A 15,793-nucleotide genomic window follows, 5' to 3' on the forward strand; every position below is an offset into this window, starting at 1 on the left:
TACATATTTACATATATAATATAATATAAAATATATATATAATGTGTTTAAAATGATTTAGGTATGCAGATTCGTTCTCGAGTTTCAGTATAAGCCAATTTGAGAATACTGTCTTAATTTGGCCTGGTCCTCTAAACATCAGTGACATCTGGTCATGAAAAGGTTAAAAGAAACCTAGCGTGTGATCGTCTGACACTGCTGACCGTTCTCAGAAACCCTGGTTGAGATGCTGAATCGTTTGCTTTATTGTGTGTATGTACCGTATATATTTTCCCTCTCCCTCCCTCCCTCCCTCATTCAGATTTAGAAAGCCAGAGGGACAGCATAACAGCTAAGCATTTGACATTTTTAAAAGGGGGTCTTCATTATGAAGCTCACATTTTTTTATCCATAATAATGGAGACTCATTTTCTGTAAGGGCTGGTTCACACCAGAGCAGACACCTGCTGGAGCTTTACCTCTCCGGCAGCTGTCTGTTCTCGACTGCCATAGGGGCTGATGTGGTGCACGTTTCAGCACACATCACACACGGCTCTCTTTTTTTCTTTTCTTTTTTTTTTTTTGTTTGTACAAACTTTATTTGGAGTGTACAAAAATAAACTTAATTCCATAGTCTGCGCTTCTGTACAGTATGCTACGATAAAATGCAGCATCCCTGCATTTCAGCACAGCTCTGTACTGTGTTGCAGTGTGAATCAGACACACAGAAAACTATTGCTTTTTGTGTGTCTTTTCAGTGACAGGCATTTTACAATGCAGTAAATGCCTGTCTTCGCAGTATGTGTGAATTCAGCCTGAAATAAGGCTGGCCATAAAGGTAAGCATAAAGGAAATGAAAGCACTAGATTCCCCCATCAACAGAGTCAAAGACAAAGAATCTAAACTAGGAAGGCTGAACATCCAGGGCCTGCCATATACTGTGAATTAATAGAGCACACACATTGTTTAGACAGATGTTAAACATGTTTTAAAGTGGAAGTAGGTCCAAAACTCTTTTGACCCTACTTCTGTTGCCTAGTTATGGTCTGCATCTACTTTAAAAACAAAACAAGCAGCATCTGCCGCACTGATTTCTGGCAAGTTAGAAATTCTTTTTGTTTGATAACAAGTGCCTCTCACGATCTCGCTAAAGAAAAGCCACGGCCTGATTGTGACAGATGCTTGAATAAAGCTATGAATCTGTGGTGTAGTGTCACATTTTGCTGCCTATCACAGGATGCTGCGGAAGTGACGTTGTTGCGTACTGCGCATGCGCGATGCGTTCCAAACACTTGCGCCGTGCGTTCCAACATAGTTTCGGCAATACAGTTCAGCGAAACCATCACATAATGTTACGGAAGTGATGTTACACACAACACAAACACTGGGCCGTTCGTTACAACACTAATACTTCCCTTGTTACCTAGTAGGTTTTGCATTGCTGGGACTTGTAGTGCCTATCCTGAGCTACATGCTTCAATGTTCAGTGTCCTCATCCCTATCCCCATGCTTTAATGTTCAGTGTCCTCATCCTTATCCCCGAGCTTCAATGTTCAGTGTCCATCCTTATCCCCGTGCTTCAATGTTCAGTGTCCTCATCCCTATCCCCCTGCTTCAATGTTCAGTGTCCTCATCCTTATCCCCGAGCTTCAATGTTCAGTGTCCTCATCCCTATCCCCATGCTTCAATGTTCAGTGTCCTCATCCTTATCCCCGTGCTTCAATGTTCAGTGTCCTCATCCCTATCTGCGAGCTTCAATGTACAGTGTCCATCCTTATCCCCGTGCTTCAATGTTCAGTGTCCTCATCCTTATCCCTGTGCTTCAATGTTCAGTGTCCTCATCCTTATCCCCGATCTTCAATGTTCAGTGTCCTCATCGAAGCAGGGGGATAAGGATGAGGACACTGAACATTGAAGCTTGCGGATAGGGATGAGGACACTGAACATTTAAGCTCGGGGATAAGGATGAGGACACTGAACATTAAAGCATGGGGATAGGGATGAGGACACTGAACATTGAAGCATGTAGCTCAGGATAGGCACTACAAGTCCCAGCAATGCAAAACCTACTAGGTAACAAGGGAAGTATTAGTGTTGTAATGAACGGCCCAGTGTTTGTGTTGTGTGTAACATCACTTCCGTAACATTATGTGATGGTTTCGCTGAACTGTATTGCCGAAACTATGTTGGAACGCACGGCGCAAGTGTTTGGAACGCAACAACGTGGCCCAGTGTTTGTGTTGTGTATAACATCACTTCCGTAACATTATGTGATGGTTTCGCTGAACTGTATTGCCGAAACTATGTTGGAACGCACGGCGCGAGTGTTTGGAACGCATCGCGCATGCGCAGTACGCAACAACGTCACTTCCGCAGCATCCTGTGATAGGCAGCAAAATGTGACACTACAGTGGAACCATTTTTAAATATGGTATGCAGTGACACAGGGCTGACCTTTGTAGTTTGTGACCCTTGGGGAAATGCATAGGCCACCTTATTTTGAGTGTTCAAATAATAAGACAGACCTTTCCAAATATTTTTACAACTTTTTTTTTGTCACTGATAACTGTAAAAATAGAATAAATATTGAAATATTTTATTGTAAACAACAAAGTAGTACAATAGTACCACCCTTTTCTAGCTGCTGTACATTGTTAAAACTGTTCGTTATTGTAAGGAAATGAATGGCAGAGTCAAGGATTCTCTTCTCCTATTTCAGAATTGTTTTGTCTGTCTTGCAGAACCTCTGGATCTGTTTAATATGTGGTCACATTGGCTGTGGTAGATATGTTAGCAGACATGCCTATAAACATTTTGAGGAGACGCAGCATACTTACGCAATGCAGCTTACCAATCACAGAGTCTGGGATTATGCTGGGGGTAAGTACATCTATTCCTACTTTCAGTTTTCAGCTTTTCAGTACTTTGAATAATTTGTATATGCTATTTTTTTTTTTTTAGGCTTTTATATTGTAAAGCTGATATATCCACATTTAATGTCCCTTTTTTAAATAGTTAATTTTGGCCAAGCTAGCCCAAACAAACTCTTTACTGTTTAAATGGGTGTGCATGCTGGCTGCTCTGTATTAAACGTATGTAGCCTCAGTCACATACAGTATACAGCACTGTGTTCTGGCAGTCACTCAGCCATTCTATGAATTAATATAAAGCTTCCTCAGAGACCAATAGATGTCACATGTGTGCCTCATCCAGTCAGAAGAAGCTTTGTATTCATTCATACAATGCAAAGCTTCCTATGAATGGCTGAGCAGTGAACAGCCTAACTGAAATTTGTCCTGAGAGTTAGGCATGCAGTCCCTGTCTCACTGCCAGAACACAGCACTGTACACTGTATGTAGCTGAAGCTACAGTGCAGTAAATGGTTTGTTTGGACTAGCTTGGCCTAAAAAATTTTAAAGAGACATTTAGGGTCAGTTCACACCACATGCAGTCCAGTGCGTATTTATTTTTTATTTTTTCCGCATTTAAAAATGCATGGTTTTCAATGGCCTAGTTCACACCAGTGCTTTCAGTTCCAGAAAAAAAAGTAGAACATGCTGCATTTTTCCTGGACTGTGCCGGAATGCTGTAAAATGCACTGAAACACACATGTCCTTATTTAAAGTTAAGAAAAAAGAGGGGGGGGGAAATGCACTGGACTGCATCAAAAACGCGCATGCAGAAAAGCATCTGGAGCGCATCCGGAATGCGTTTCTATGGTGTGAACTGGCCCTAAATGTGAAAATCAGCTTTTAAGTGGCTCTAAAGCCAGGTAATTTTTACCTTTTTAATCTATTCCCTGCATTAGGGGAAAAAAAGTCCCATTAATTGTCTCGCCCTAGGGGGGAAATCTTCTGGAGGTCAAGTGGTTAAAGCACAACTCTCCGATTTTTTTTTTTTTTTTTGATTTTTTTTACATAGAGTGTGAAAGCATGAAATATTTGTCAGTTACTTTCAGGTCCCCTTATTAAGCCCCCTCCTTGCCTCATCCCCCCCTTTCATTCTCCTTAACTCCTTACCATGCATTGGTATGTACATGTAGTACCCTCATCACATTTTCACCCCTCAAACCACCCAGGGCACATTTTGTGTTCTAGGTCATTGCAAGGATTTAGGTTTTATGCCATATGACTACAGAAGCAAATATGCTAAAATTTGCAGCTATGTGTTGTGCCAATTGTGCAGTCTAACTCTAATAATTTCTCATTTTGTTTCTCCGCAATGTACTGTTCTGGTAATAAACTTCAGTAAAATTCTGTTCTACCATAAAGCTCAATTTGGAATGTAGTGTGGGGAAATCTATCCGATAGGGAAACAGACCACTGTACTAATATTAAACATTTTGCCTGGAATTGAACTTTGAAAATATCCTATTCCATTGTTTCAGGAATGTACATTAAAAAACAAAAACTAACAAGTCTCTGGGGTATAGTCCATTCATACCTTTACAGATTGAATTACTGATGACAATAATGACAACATGGCTGCTACCTGTCAAAAATGTTTGATTTGTGTCTGAGTTGTATTCATGTATTTTTACATATTAAATGAAAGTGATCAGCAGTGCTTTGTATGTTCCTCTTCTCTAGACAACTATGTTCATCGCCTGGTTGCTAGCAAGACCGATGGAAAAATAGTTCAATATGAATGTGAGGGAGACACGTGTCAGGAGGAGAAGATAGATTCTCTGCAGTTAGAGGTGGGTAACTAGGTGAACTCCTATTGAAATTTTAATCTAAAACTGTTAAAAGTTTTGTAATGTGGAGAAATGCAGCTACAGACTTCTACCAGTGCCTATTATCTGAACAAAACCTTGGACTTTAGTAATGTGTGTGCTGCTTAAGGGAAGGGGTGGAACTCTCCAGCTGACTTCCCCTTTTGAAGAAATAATTTCTTATCATACTTCATGGGACACAGAACCATAGTAGTTACTATGTGGGTTATAGGCCACGTTCAGGTGATGGACACTGGCATGCCCTAATTTAAAAAGTGCACTCCCTATATAACCCCTCCCACTGGTGGGAGTACCTCTGTTTTTTTTCCACCAGTGTCTAGGTGTTGGTCACGGAGTAAAGATGTGCTGAGCTGAACTGCTCTGGAGCAATCCTTGCTGGGGCTAGCTATACAGACTGATTCCATCCCTCCCCGCGCCATGCTGTTTCTTCCTGTAGTCCGCCGCTCGCACGGGAAAAAGTTTCTTTTTTTTTTTTGTTTTCAAACGTTTTATTGAAAAAGATTCAACAGAAATACAAGGTATGAGTATCGGGAAATTCCCATGCAGAACCATACAAAAAAAAAGGGGAAAAAAGCAGTATTACATATCCATCGTTAAATACAGCAGAATAACATAGTGATAGACTACTACCGTAAACAAAATTACATGTAATCAATGGTGGGAGAGATATTCCAGCAATAATACTCTGCATGGATCTGGGACAAACTCATGGGTTTTAATTGTTGCATTCGACTAAATCAGATGTATAATGAGCGTGAGATACAATATAAGAAAAAGAAAGTAGATACATAGAGTGAAAAAGAAGAAAAAAAAAAAAGTTTCTTTTAAGAAAAAGGGGAAGACCCATAGGCAACATGGGGGGCTGGGGGGGGGGGTTGCTGTCCTCCGGCGCCTAACACGAGGGGGAAAAGTTTTTTTAAAAGCACCTTTTTTGTGTGTGTTACTGCAGGCTGTGGAGGGACACAAGAGCAAAAGGTTGTGTTAAAGGTTTGGTGATACAGGCATTTCCTTTGACACATTTTTACTACTGCATCAGGCTGGGCATTAATAGCAGTAACTGTGCTGAACTATAGCTCAAGCAGTATATGAATTCCTTCTTGTAGTACCTCTGCTTTGTGCATCGGGCTATGGTAGAAGGGGGGTAAAAACCTCCGATAAAGGGCTCTAGAAAGATTTACTTGGTCACACTGAAGCCTAGATCCCAGTAAGATGGCACCCTCCCCTGAGAATAATATATGGCTGGTCACGGTGAGCTGTCAGAATGGGCAAGTGTTGCAGCTGCTCTTAAAGACTGCAGGCCCTGTGTATATTGCTAAGGAGGTTTTTTTTCTTCAACCATTTTTTAGCTTAAAGTAAAAGTTTAATGCTTTAATCGCATTCCCAGAGTGGGACTAAGCGTAACAGGTCCCCGTCCATTGCCCAGGACCCTCATACTGAGGAACAAGGAGTGAGAGATGGCAAACTTCTCTCTAGGACCAGGAAAAGACTGATGTCTCCTCTTCCGAAAGAACCTGATGTGAAGTATCAAGCTCGCAGGAAAGGTTGTTTTCAGTCACTCACTGAATTAGTCCGCTCCACATTTTTACTGCCAGTCATGGCTAGGAAAGCTTATGTATTCTGAGTGAGAACACCCAGGTAAACAGTTTTTCCCTCTGAAAAGGAGGGGAGTTCCAGCAATTAACACTGCTATATCCTCTGTAAACAAAAATCGGACTTGTCCAGTAGACAATGCTCATATGCTAAAGGGTCCAACAGATAAGAATTTGGAGTTCCTTTAAAAAAAAAAAAAAACTATATTGTGCTCGCAGTTTCAGTCTTTCAAACCTGCACTGGCGTTCAGAGGCCTATGGCCATATCACCATGAAAGCGTCCAATCTCGTCTGATCTTGGAGGCTAAGCAGGGTCAGGCCTGGTTAGTACCTGCATGGGAGACCACCTGGGAATTCCATGTGCCGTAGGCTTCTGGGACCAGTTTAGAGAGCTACTCAAAGTTATTCCTGATCGGCAGGCCCAGGGTTTGGCCAGCATATCAGAAGCGTTCTGTTTTACATTTAAGGCTATGAAAGATTCTATTCTCCAGGCCTCACGGCTCATGCTAAGGCTGGTACACGTGCATAGAATCCTATGGTTGAAAGATGGTCAGCCGAAGCGCCATAAAAAAAAGTTCTTGGCTAGTTTCCTTTTTTATGGTGAACGGTTATTAGGAGACAGTCTGGATAAGTATATCCAGAGAATTTGTAATGGGAAAAGTTCCCTTTTCCCTTTTTTTCCTGTTAAGAAGTTTAAGTATTTTTCTTTTAAATGTGCTTCTTCTCCAGTGCCAAGGGGCAGTCACGAGGGCCTCCACAGTCAGGATTTAAGAGGTAAACCTCAGGGTCAGTCCCAGGATCAAAAGAGGACCTGGGGGGGAGAGGGGGGAAACCCAGAAAACAAAATACTAAAGCCTTATGAAGGGGTGCCCCGCTCGCTCGAGTGGGGGGGGGGCTTCTACAGCTTTCAAGGGTCTGGCAGAAACTATGTCAGAGTTCCCGTCGCCTCATTTTCTCAGATCAAAACATTCCCAGAGATCCAGCGAAAAGTCTTTTTCTAGCTTTGGATCATCTCTTGTCTCAGAGTAATATCTGTGGTCCCCTTGGTAGAGCAAGGATTAGAGGTTTTTCAAACCTTTTTTTTTTACGGTGCCAAAACCGTATGGGGATGTAAGAACCATTTTTAGATCTCAAAGATCTAAACCGGGTTTGAATATCTATTCTTTCTGCATGGAGTCAATCTGATCAGTAGTGTCAATCCTACAAGGGGGAGAACTTCTGGCGTAAATCGACATCAAGGATGCTTTTTTCCAAGTTCCATTTGTTTCCCCCCCCCCCCCCCCCACCACAAATTTACACTCCAAGGTAGAAAATCTTAATTTCAGTTTGTAACTCTGCTTTTTGGTTTAGCTACTCCACCTTGAGTGTTTACAAAGGTCCTGGGTCCTCCTCTTTTAGCCAGGGTAATGGCTCAAGGTATAACAATACTAGCCTATTTAGTTCTTCTCTTCATCAATTCGGTAGCCCACTTAATCTAAACTTTGGTCAGTTAGCTACCTGGAATACCTAGGTTGGATTCTCAGACTAGAGAAATCCTCCTTAAATCCATCAAGGAGATTGCAGTACTTGGGACTGATCATTGATACAGCTCAGAAGAGGATGTTTTTTTTTTCCCCAGGAAATAGTCAGTTCCATAAGGGAACTGATTAAGTTACTCAAGTCAAAGACTTGCATGAATTTGTTGGGAAAGATGGTGGCTTCTTTTGAGGCTGTTCCTTATGCGCGGTTTCATTTAAGACTGCTGCAAAACAGTATCCTGTCAACTGGGAACAATAAGGCCCAAGCTTTGGGCTTCCTAATGCGTTTATCCTCCAATGTGCGTCAGAGCCCAATTGGTGGTTGATATCCTAGAATCTTCAGAAAGAGGAATCCTTTCTATCAGTTACCTGGAAGGTGGTAACAGACACGAACCTTCTGGGCTGAGGAGCCGTCTTGGAAGAAGCATCTGTCCTAAGGAAATGATCCAAATCAGTGATGACCTTGACCATCAATATTCTAAAGATTCGGGCAGTACGCCTGGTCCTTGAGGCCTGGACACTCCAACTACAGAATTGTCCTATAAGGATCCAATCGAACAGTGCCACAGCTGTGGTTTTTATGATTCACCAAGGAAGTTGTGCAGCCCAGGAAGTGGTGAATCATATTCTATATTGGCAGAAAACAATATTCCTTGCCTATTATCAATTTTCATTCCAGGAATAGGAATTGACAGGTGGACTACTCGAGTCCCCAACAATTGTTCCTGGGAGAATGGTCTAGGGATGCACCGAATGGGTTTTTTGGTGCCGAAACCGATACCGAAAATGAAAAATACACTAGGCCGAAAACCGAAACCGATACCGAAACAGCACCGATACCGAAAATGACTGTTTTTAAAAAATATTTTTATACAGGAGATGGTCAGAGACTGGGGACATGGTACAGGAGATGGTCAGAGACTGGGGACATGGTACAGGAGATGGTCAGAGACTGGGGACATGGTACAGGAGATGGTCAGAGACTGGGGACATGGTACAGGAGATGGTCAGAGACTGGGGACATGGTACAGGAGATGGTCAGAGACTGGGGACATGGTACAGGAGATGGTCAGAGACTGGGGACATGGTACAGGAGATGGTCAGAGACTGGGGACATGGTACAGGAGATGGTCAGAGACTGGGGACATGGTACAGGAGATGGTCAGAGACTGGGGACATGGTACAGGAGATGGTCAGAGACTGGGGACATGGTACAGGAGATGGTCAGAGACTGGGGACATGGTACAGGGGATGGTCAGAGACTGGAGACGTGGTACAGGGGATGGTCAGAGACTGGAGACGTGGTACAGGAGATGGTCAGAGACTGGGGACGTGGTACAGGAGATGGTCAGAGACTGGGGACGTGGTACAGGAGATGGTCAGAGACTGGGGACGTGGTACAGGAGATGGTCAGAGACTGGGGACGTGGTACAGGAGATGGTCAGAGACTGGGGACGTGGTACAGGAGATGGCAGAGACTGGGGACGTGGTACAGGAGATGGTCAGAGACTGGGGACGTGGTACAGGAGATGGTCAGAGACTGGGGACGTGGTACAGGAGATGGTCAGAGACTGGGGACGTGGTACAGGAGATGGTCAGAGACTGGGGACGTGGTACAGGAGATGGTCAGAGACTGGGGACGTGGTACAGGAGATGGTCAGAGACTGGGGACGTGGTACAGGAGATGGTCAGAGACTGGGGACGTGGTACAGGAGATGGTCAGAGACTGGGGACGTGGTACAGGAGATGGTCAGAGACTGGGGACGTGGTACAGGAGATGGTCAGAGACTGGGGACGTGGTACAGGAGATGGTCAGAGACTGGGGACGTGGTACAGGAGATGGTCAGAGACTGGGGACGTGGTACAGGAGATGGTCAGAGACTGGGGACGTGGTACAGGAGATGGTCAGAGACTGGGGACGTGGTACAGGAGATGGTCAGAGACTGGGGACGTGGTACAGGAGATGGTCAGAGACTGGGGACGTGGTACAGGAGATGGTCAGAGACTGGGGACGTGGTACAGGAGATGGTCAGAGACTGGGGACGTGGTACAGGAGATGGTCAGAGACTGGGGACGTGGTACAGGAGATGGTCAGAGACTGGGGACGTGGTACAGGAGATGGTCAGAGACTGGGGACGTGGTACAGGAGATGGTCAGAGACTGGGGACGTGGTACAGGAGATGGTCAGAGACTGGGGACGTGGTACAGGAGATGGTCAGAGACTGGGGACGTGGTACAGGAGATGGTCAGAGACTGGGGACGTGGTACAGGAGATGGTCAGAGACTGGGGACGTGGTACAGGAGATGGTCAGAGACTGGGGACGTGGTACAGGAGATGGTCAGAGACTGGGGACGTGGTACAGGAGATGGTCAGAGACTGGGGACGTGGTACAGGAGATGGTCAGAGACTGGGGACGTGGTACAGGAGATGGTCAGAGACTGGGGACGTGGTACAGGAGATGGTCAGAGACTGGGGACGTGGTACAGGAGATGGTCAGAGACTGGGGACGTGGTACAGGAGATGGTCAGAGACTGGGGACGTGGTACAGGAGATGGTCAGAGACTGGGGACGTGGTACAGGAGATGGTCAGAGACTGGGGACGTGGTACAGGAGATGGTCAGAGACTGGGGACGTGGTACAGGAGATGGTCAGAGACTGGGGACGTGGTACAGGAGATGGTCAGAGACTGGGGACGTGGTACAGGAGATGGTCAGAGACTGGGGACGTGGTACAGGAGATGGTCAGAGACTGGGGACGTGGTACAGGAGATGGTCAGAGACAGGGGACGTGGTACAGGAGATGGTCAGAGACAGGGGACGTGGTACAGGAGATGGTCAGAGACAGGGGACGTGGTACAGGAGATGGTCAGAGACAGGGGACGTGGTACAGGAGATGGTCAGAGACAGGGGACGTGGTACAGGAGATGGTCAGAGACAGGGGACGTGGTACAGGAGATGGTCAGAGACAGGGGACGTGGTACAGGAGATGGTCAGAGACAGGGGACGTGGTACAGGAGATGGTCAGAGACAGGGGACGTGGTACAGGAGATGGTCAGAGACAGGGGACGTGGTACAGGAGATGGTCAGAGACAGGGGACGTGGTACAGGAGATGGTCAGAGACAGGGGACGTGGTACAGGAGATGGTCAGAGACAGGGGACGTGGTACAGGAGATGGTCAGAGACAGGGGACGTGGTACAGGAGATGGTCAGAGACAGGGGACGTGGTACAGGAGATGGTCAGAGACAGGGGACGTGGTACAGGAGATGGTCAGAGACAGGGGACGTGGTACAGGAGATGGTCAGAGACTGCGGACGTGGTACAGGAGATGGTCAGAGACTGCGGACGTGGTACAGGAGATGGTCAGAGACTGCGGACGTGGTACAGGAGATGGTCAGAGACTGCGGACGTGGTACAGGAGATGGTCAGAGACTGCGGACGTGGTACAGGAGATGGTCAGAGACAGGGGACGTGGTACAGGAGATGGTCAGAGACTGCGGACGTGGTACAGGAGATGGTCAGAGACAGGGGACGTGGTACAGGAGATGGTCAGAGACAGGGGACGTGGTACAGGAGATGGTCAGAGACAGGGGACGTGGTACAGGAGATGGTCAGAGACAGGGGACGTGGTACAGGAGATGGTCAGAGACAGGGGACGTGGTACAGGAGATGGTCAGAGACAGGGGACGTGGTACAGGAGATGGTCAGAGACAGGGGACGTGGTACAGGAGATGGTCAGAGACAGGGGACGTGGTACAGGAGATGGTCAGAGACTGCGGACGTGGTACAGGAGATGGTCAGAGACTGCGGACGTGGTACAGGAGATGGTCAGAGACTGCGGACGTGGTACAGGAGATGGTCAGAAATTGCACACATGATACATGACACACGACACAATTGATACAATGCAGCCAGCCAGTGTGTCCCCCGTTGCAGCCAGCCAGTGTGTCCCCCGTTGCAGCCAGCCAGTGTGTCCCCCGTTGCAGCCAGCCAGTGTGTCCCCCGTTGCAGCCAGCCAGTGTGTCCCCCGTTGCAGCCAGCCAGTGTGTCCCCTCATAGCAGCCAGCCAGTGTGTCCCCTCATAGCAGCCAGCCAGTGTGTCCCCTCATAGCAGCCAGCCAGTGTGTCCCCTCATAGCAGCCAGCCAGTGTGTCCCCTCATAGCAGCCAGCCAGTGTGTCCCCTCATAGCAGCCAGCCAGTGTGTCCCCTCATAGCAGCCAGCCAGTGTGTCCCCTCATAGCAGCCAGCCAGTGTGTCCCCTCATAGCAGCCAGCCAGTGTGTCCCCTCATAGCAGCCAGCCAGTGTGTCCCCTCATAGCAGCCAGCCAGTGTGTCCCCTCATAGCAGCCAGCCAGTGTGTCCCCTCATAGCAGCCAGCCAGTGTGTCCCCTCATAGCAGCCAGCCAGTGTGTCCCCTCATAGCAGCCAGCCAGTGTGTCCCCTCATAGCAGCCAGCCAGTGTGTCCCCTCATAGCAGCCAGCCAGTGTGTCCCCTCATAGCAGCCAGCCAGTGTGTCCCCTCATAGCAGCCAGCCAGTGTGTCCCCTCATAGCAGCCAGCCAGTGTGTCCCCTCATAGCAGCCAGCCAGTGTGTCCCCTCATAGCAGCCAGCCAGTGTGTCCCCTCATAGCAGCCAGCCAGTGTGTCCCCTCACATAGCAGCCAGCCAGTGAAGAGAAGAGGAGGAGAGTCGCCTCCGTCGCCTGTTTGATCACAGCAGGGGAACATCACAGCTTTCAGTTCAATAGCTGTGTGTTCCCGGCCGCGCGCCGTCACGTACAGCCCCTCCCCCTTGTCAGGGCACTTTGATAGACAGATCATCCGTCCAATCCTACGGGTGATCTGTCTATCAAAGTGCCCTGACAAGGGGGAGGGGCTGTATGTGATGGCGCGCGGCCGGGAACACACAGCTATTGAACTGAAAGCTGTGATTTTCCCGCGCTGTGATCTAACAGGCGGCGGAGACGGCTCTCCCGCACTATATAGATATAGCTTTTCATGATGGGCGCACCAGGGGCGGGGGGGTGGAGCCCCGCCCCCTACCCTGGCCCCGCCCCATTTTCGGCTCCATTATCGGCCGTTTTTCTCTTTCGGCAAATTGCCGAAAAGGGCATTTTCGGCCGATATGTTTCGGCGGCCGAAATTTCGGTGCATCCCTAGAATGGTCCTTTCGCCCCGACATGTTTCTGCTGATATACCAGAAGATGGGGAGTTTCCGGATGAGGAACTTTGTGTCGAGGTATCCGATGGCATACGAAACAGATGCCTTGATTTTTTTTTTCCGTGGGATCCGTTTTTTACTGATCTATGCGTTCCCTCCTGTTCTGCTTCCGCGCCTTCTTCGCAGGATCAAGCAAGAAGGAAAGGAGGTGATTCGTGTGGCCCAGGAGATCTTGGTTTGCCGAGATCGTAAAGACGGCGGAGGGGGGCCCTTGGACCCTACCACTATGACCAGACCTTCTCTCGCGAGGTACGGTATTCCATTCTACCTTACAAACGCTAAATTTAGTGGTTTGGCTATTGAGACCCACATTCTGAAAGATCGTGAGTGGCTAGCCTCAGTAGTTCTACTTTGGTAAATGCTAGGAAGCCGGCCTCCAGAGTCAAGAATCTGGAAGGCATTTGTCTCCTGGTGTAAATCCAGGGGTTGTCACCCCAGGAAATATGTCATCCTTGAATTCCTACAGATAGTACTCAAAACCAGCTTCAGTTCTAATCCTTTTGATGGCCAGATGTTGGCCTTATCGCTCTTTCTTTTCATCAACCACTTGCGCTCTCTCACTAAGTGGGTTATATCTCACCTTCAGGTGCTGGACACTGGTGTAATCAATTAGACAGGAAGTTTCCTTGCTATATAACCCCTCCCCTACAGGTAATACCTCTGTGTTTTTTCCAGTGCCTAAAGGTGTTGGTCATGGTTAATAAGTGATCCTTAGATGGCCTGAACAGGGTCAGGGAGCTACGCTATCGGATCCATTCAAAGAGCCAAACCAATGCCTCGATACCGAAGAACGAGGTTTTGCCTGTAACGCTTCTTAGGAGAGCTGGGCCCTGAGACCCAGCACCTTGGTCACATTTCTATACCACAGGTTTGCTCTGGCAGGGCGCTATACATGTCCCAAGGCAGTGGACCATGCGTACAGAGGGGACCCCGTCCTTGAAGGTCTGACATGAACCCGCCGTGATGGGTGAAGATCGGGTCGCTGTGATATTCAAGCAGTACCCTGCAGCGAGGAATGGTGAGTCTGCATTTGTTTGCAGTGTCTCTATTAAGAGAGCATTCTGACTGTCTGTTTCCCTGGGAGCATTGTGCTGTTCCATCATTCTATAATGTACTCTGGCTCAGGCAGGCTGCTGCTTTTTCCCCAGCCACTAGAGGTTGAAGATTTGCGCCTAGCCTATTGTAGGCAAGAAGGGCAGCCATTACCATGTACTGACAGGTCGGATGGCCTTGGAGACAGAACAGTGGGCCGTGAGTGTGTGAGTGCCAGCTTAAGAACAGGTACAGACAAGTCATGATTACATGCTGCATATTTTCTGCCTATCCATGGGGCATGTACATGCTGTAAGTAATAGATACACCCCTGGATGATTAGCAGTTCACTTTAATAGTGTCATTGTCTGCTTAAGGGCAGGAACAGCATAATATACGTGCTTGCAGTTTTGAAATGCATGTTGTTATAATACATCTTTGAAAGGTTTGAGCATAGTGCATATGTGCTTGATATCCTACAGGTAAAAGTATAGGACCAACTGCAGTTGAGCAGGTGTTTGCTTACTGACTTGCTAAAATTGCACAGTTGCTAAATACATACAGATGCTGATATGCACAGTTGCTTAAATCACACAGTTGCTAATATGCACAGATGCTGATATGCACTGTTGCTAGTTCGCACAGATGCTGATATGTACAATTGCGAAAATCGCTCAGTTGCTAACGTGCACAGCTGCTGAATTACACAGTTACTAAGGTCACACAGTTGCTTAAAATGAACAGATGCTGAAATACACAGTGTCTGAATCTCACAAACGGGTTGCATAAAGATACATGGTCATGTGTGTACAAAATGCATGTTTGGGCATGTTTTGTGTTAAAAAAAAAAAAAAAAAACACACAAAACATGCTTATTTTTGATCACATAAGAACGCATGATCGCATAAGGTGACAGGATCGCTTAAAGATACATGGTCACTTAAAGATGCATGTTTATGTTTGTAGAGATATGCATAGTTTTTTTTTTTTTTTCTAGTCGCATGGTCACACAGAAAGGCTTTATCACATAAAGATGCTTGATTATCAGGCTAAAAAACCTCCACATGATCCTTAAGCAGGTGCTTGCTTACAAGCTAGCCAAATGCACAACTGCTGGGATGCACAGTTGCTGGTGCGCATTGTTGCTAGCGCACAAACGGTTAAATCACATGATTACGGAAATACACGTTGGTGGAGGATAACTTCCTCTTTACTAGTCCACATGTTGCATGAAATACATGAGTTTGGAATGTACATCTTGTGGGTAAAACGAGTAACAGAACATGATTTGTTGATCACATAGATACGTGTCTTCTGTTTTTTACAGAGGTATATGGCATTAATTCTTGCCTCATACACAAATGGGCCATTTGCATATGTGTTTATTTGCATGGGCTACAGAGGTTGTCTGCACAGCACCTCTTCCGGTTGGTGGTCTGGCCCTTTTGGGTTAGCCACTGTGCCTGGGGTACAGGCCCAGGGTATAGCCGTAATGGCACACCGAAGCAATCTGCTGCTGATCAGTCAGTAGCATGGCTGGACCTAGGTGGTCAAGTATCTGGAACTTCTGGCTTGGGATCCCAGTCTAAAAGTACTTTAAGGGGTCAAGGCAAGGACGAGTTCCTTACTTTTACCTTTGCTAAGGTGCTAGGGAAGATGACTTCATTCAAAGTGGTTCTCTATGCTCAGTTTCATTCAAGGCTGCTATAAACATTATTCTG

At 46.8% G+C, this 15,793-nt stretch overlaps 1 protein-coding gene and 1 pseudogene across 2 annotated transcripts in view; both read left to right on the top strand.

The window, feature by feature from the left end:
• The window catches only part of BRAP (BRCA1 associated protein), a 91,412-nt gene that overhangs the window by 45,940 nt on the left and 29,679 nt on the right, over nucleotides 1-15,793 (top strand). For both annotated transcript variants that reach the window (XM_077462010.1, XM_077462009.1), the window contains exons 8-9: nucleotides 2,721-2,859; nucleotides 4,569-4,678. In XM_077462010.1, coding sequence (XP_077318136.1) covers nucleotides 2,721-2,859; nucleotides 4,569-4,678 — 249 coding nt within the window. The remainder of the gene's footprint in view (nucleotides 1-2,720; nucleotides 2,860-4,568; nucleotides 4,679-15,793) is intronic.
• LOC143941551 (5S ribosomal RNA) lies at nucleotides 6,557-6,675 on the top strand (annotated as a pseudogene).

This window comes from Lithobates pipiens, unplaced genomic scaffold (assembly GCF_037356315.1).
Source record: "Lithobates pipiens isolate NorthernLeopardFrog02 unplaced genomic scaffold, aLitPip1_a1.2 Scaffold_3, whole genome shotgun sequence".
NCBI lineage: Eukaryota > Metazoa > Chordata > Amphibia > Anura > Ranidae > Lithobates > Lithobates pipiens.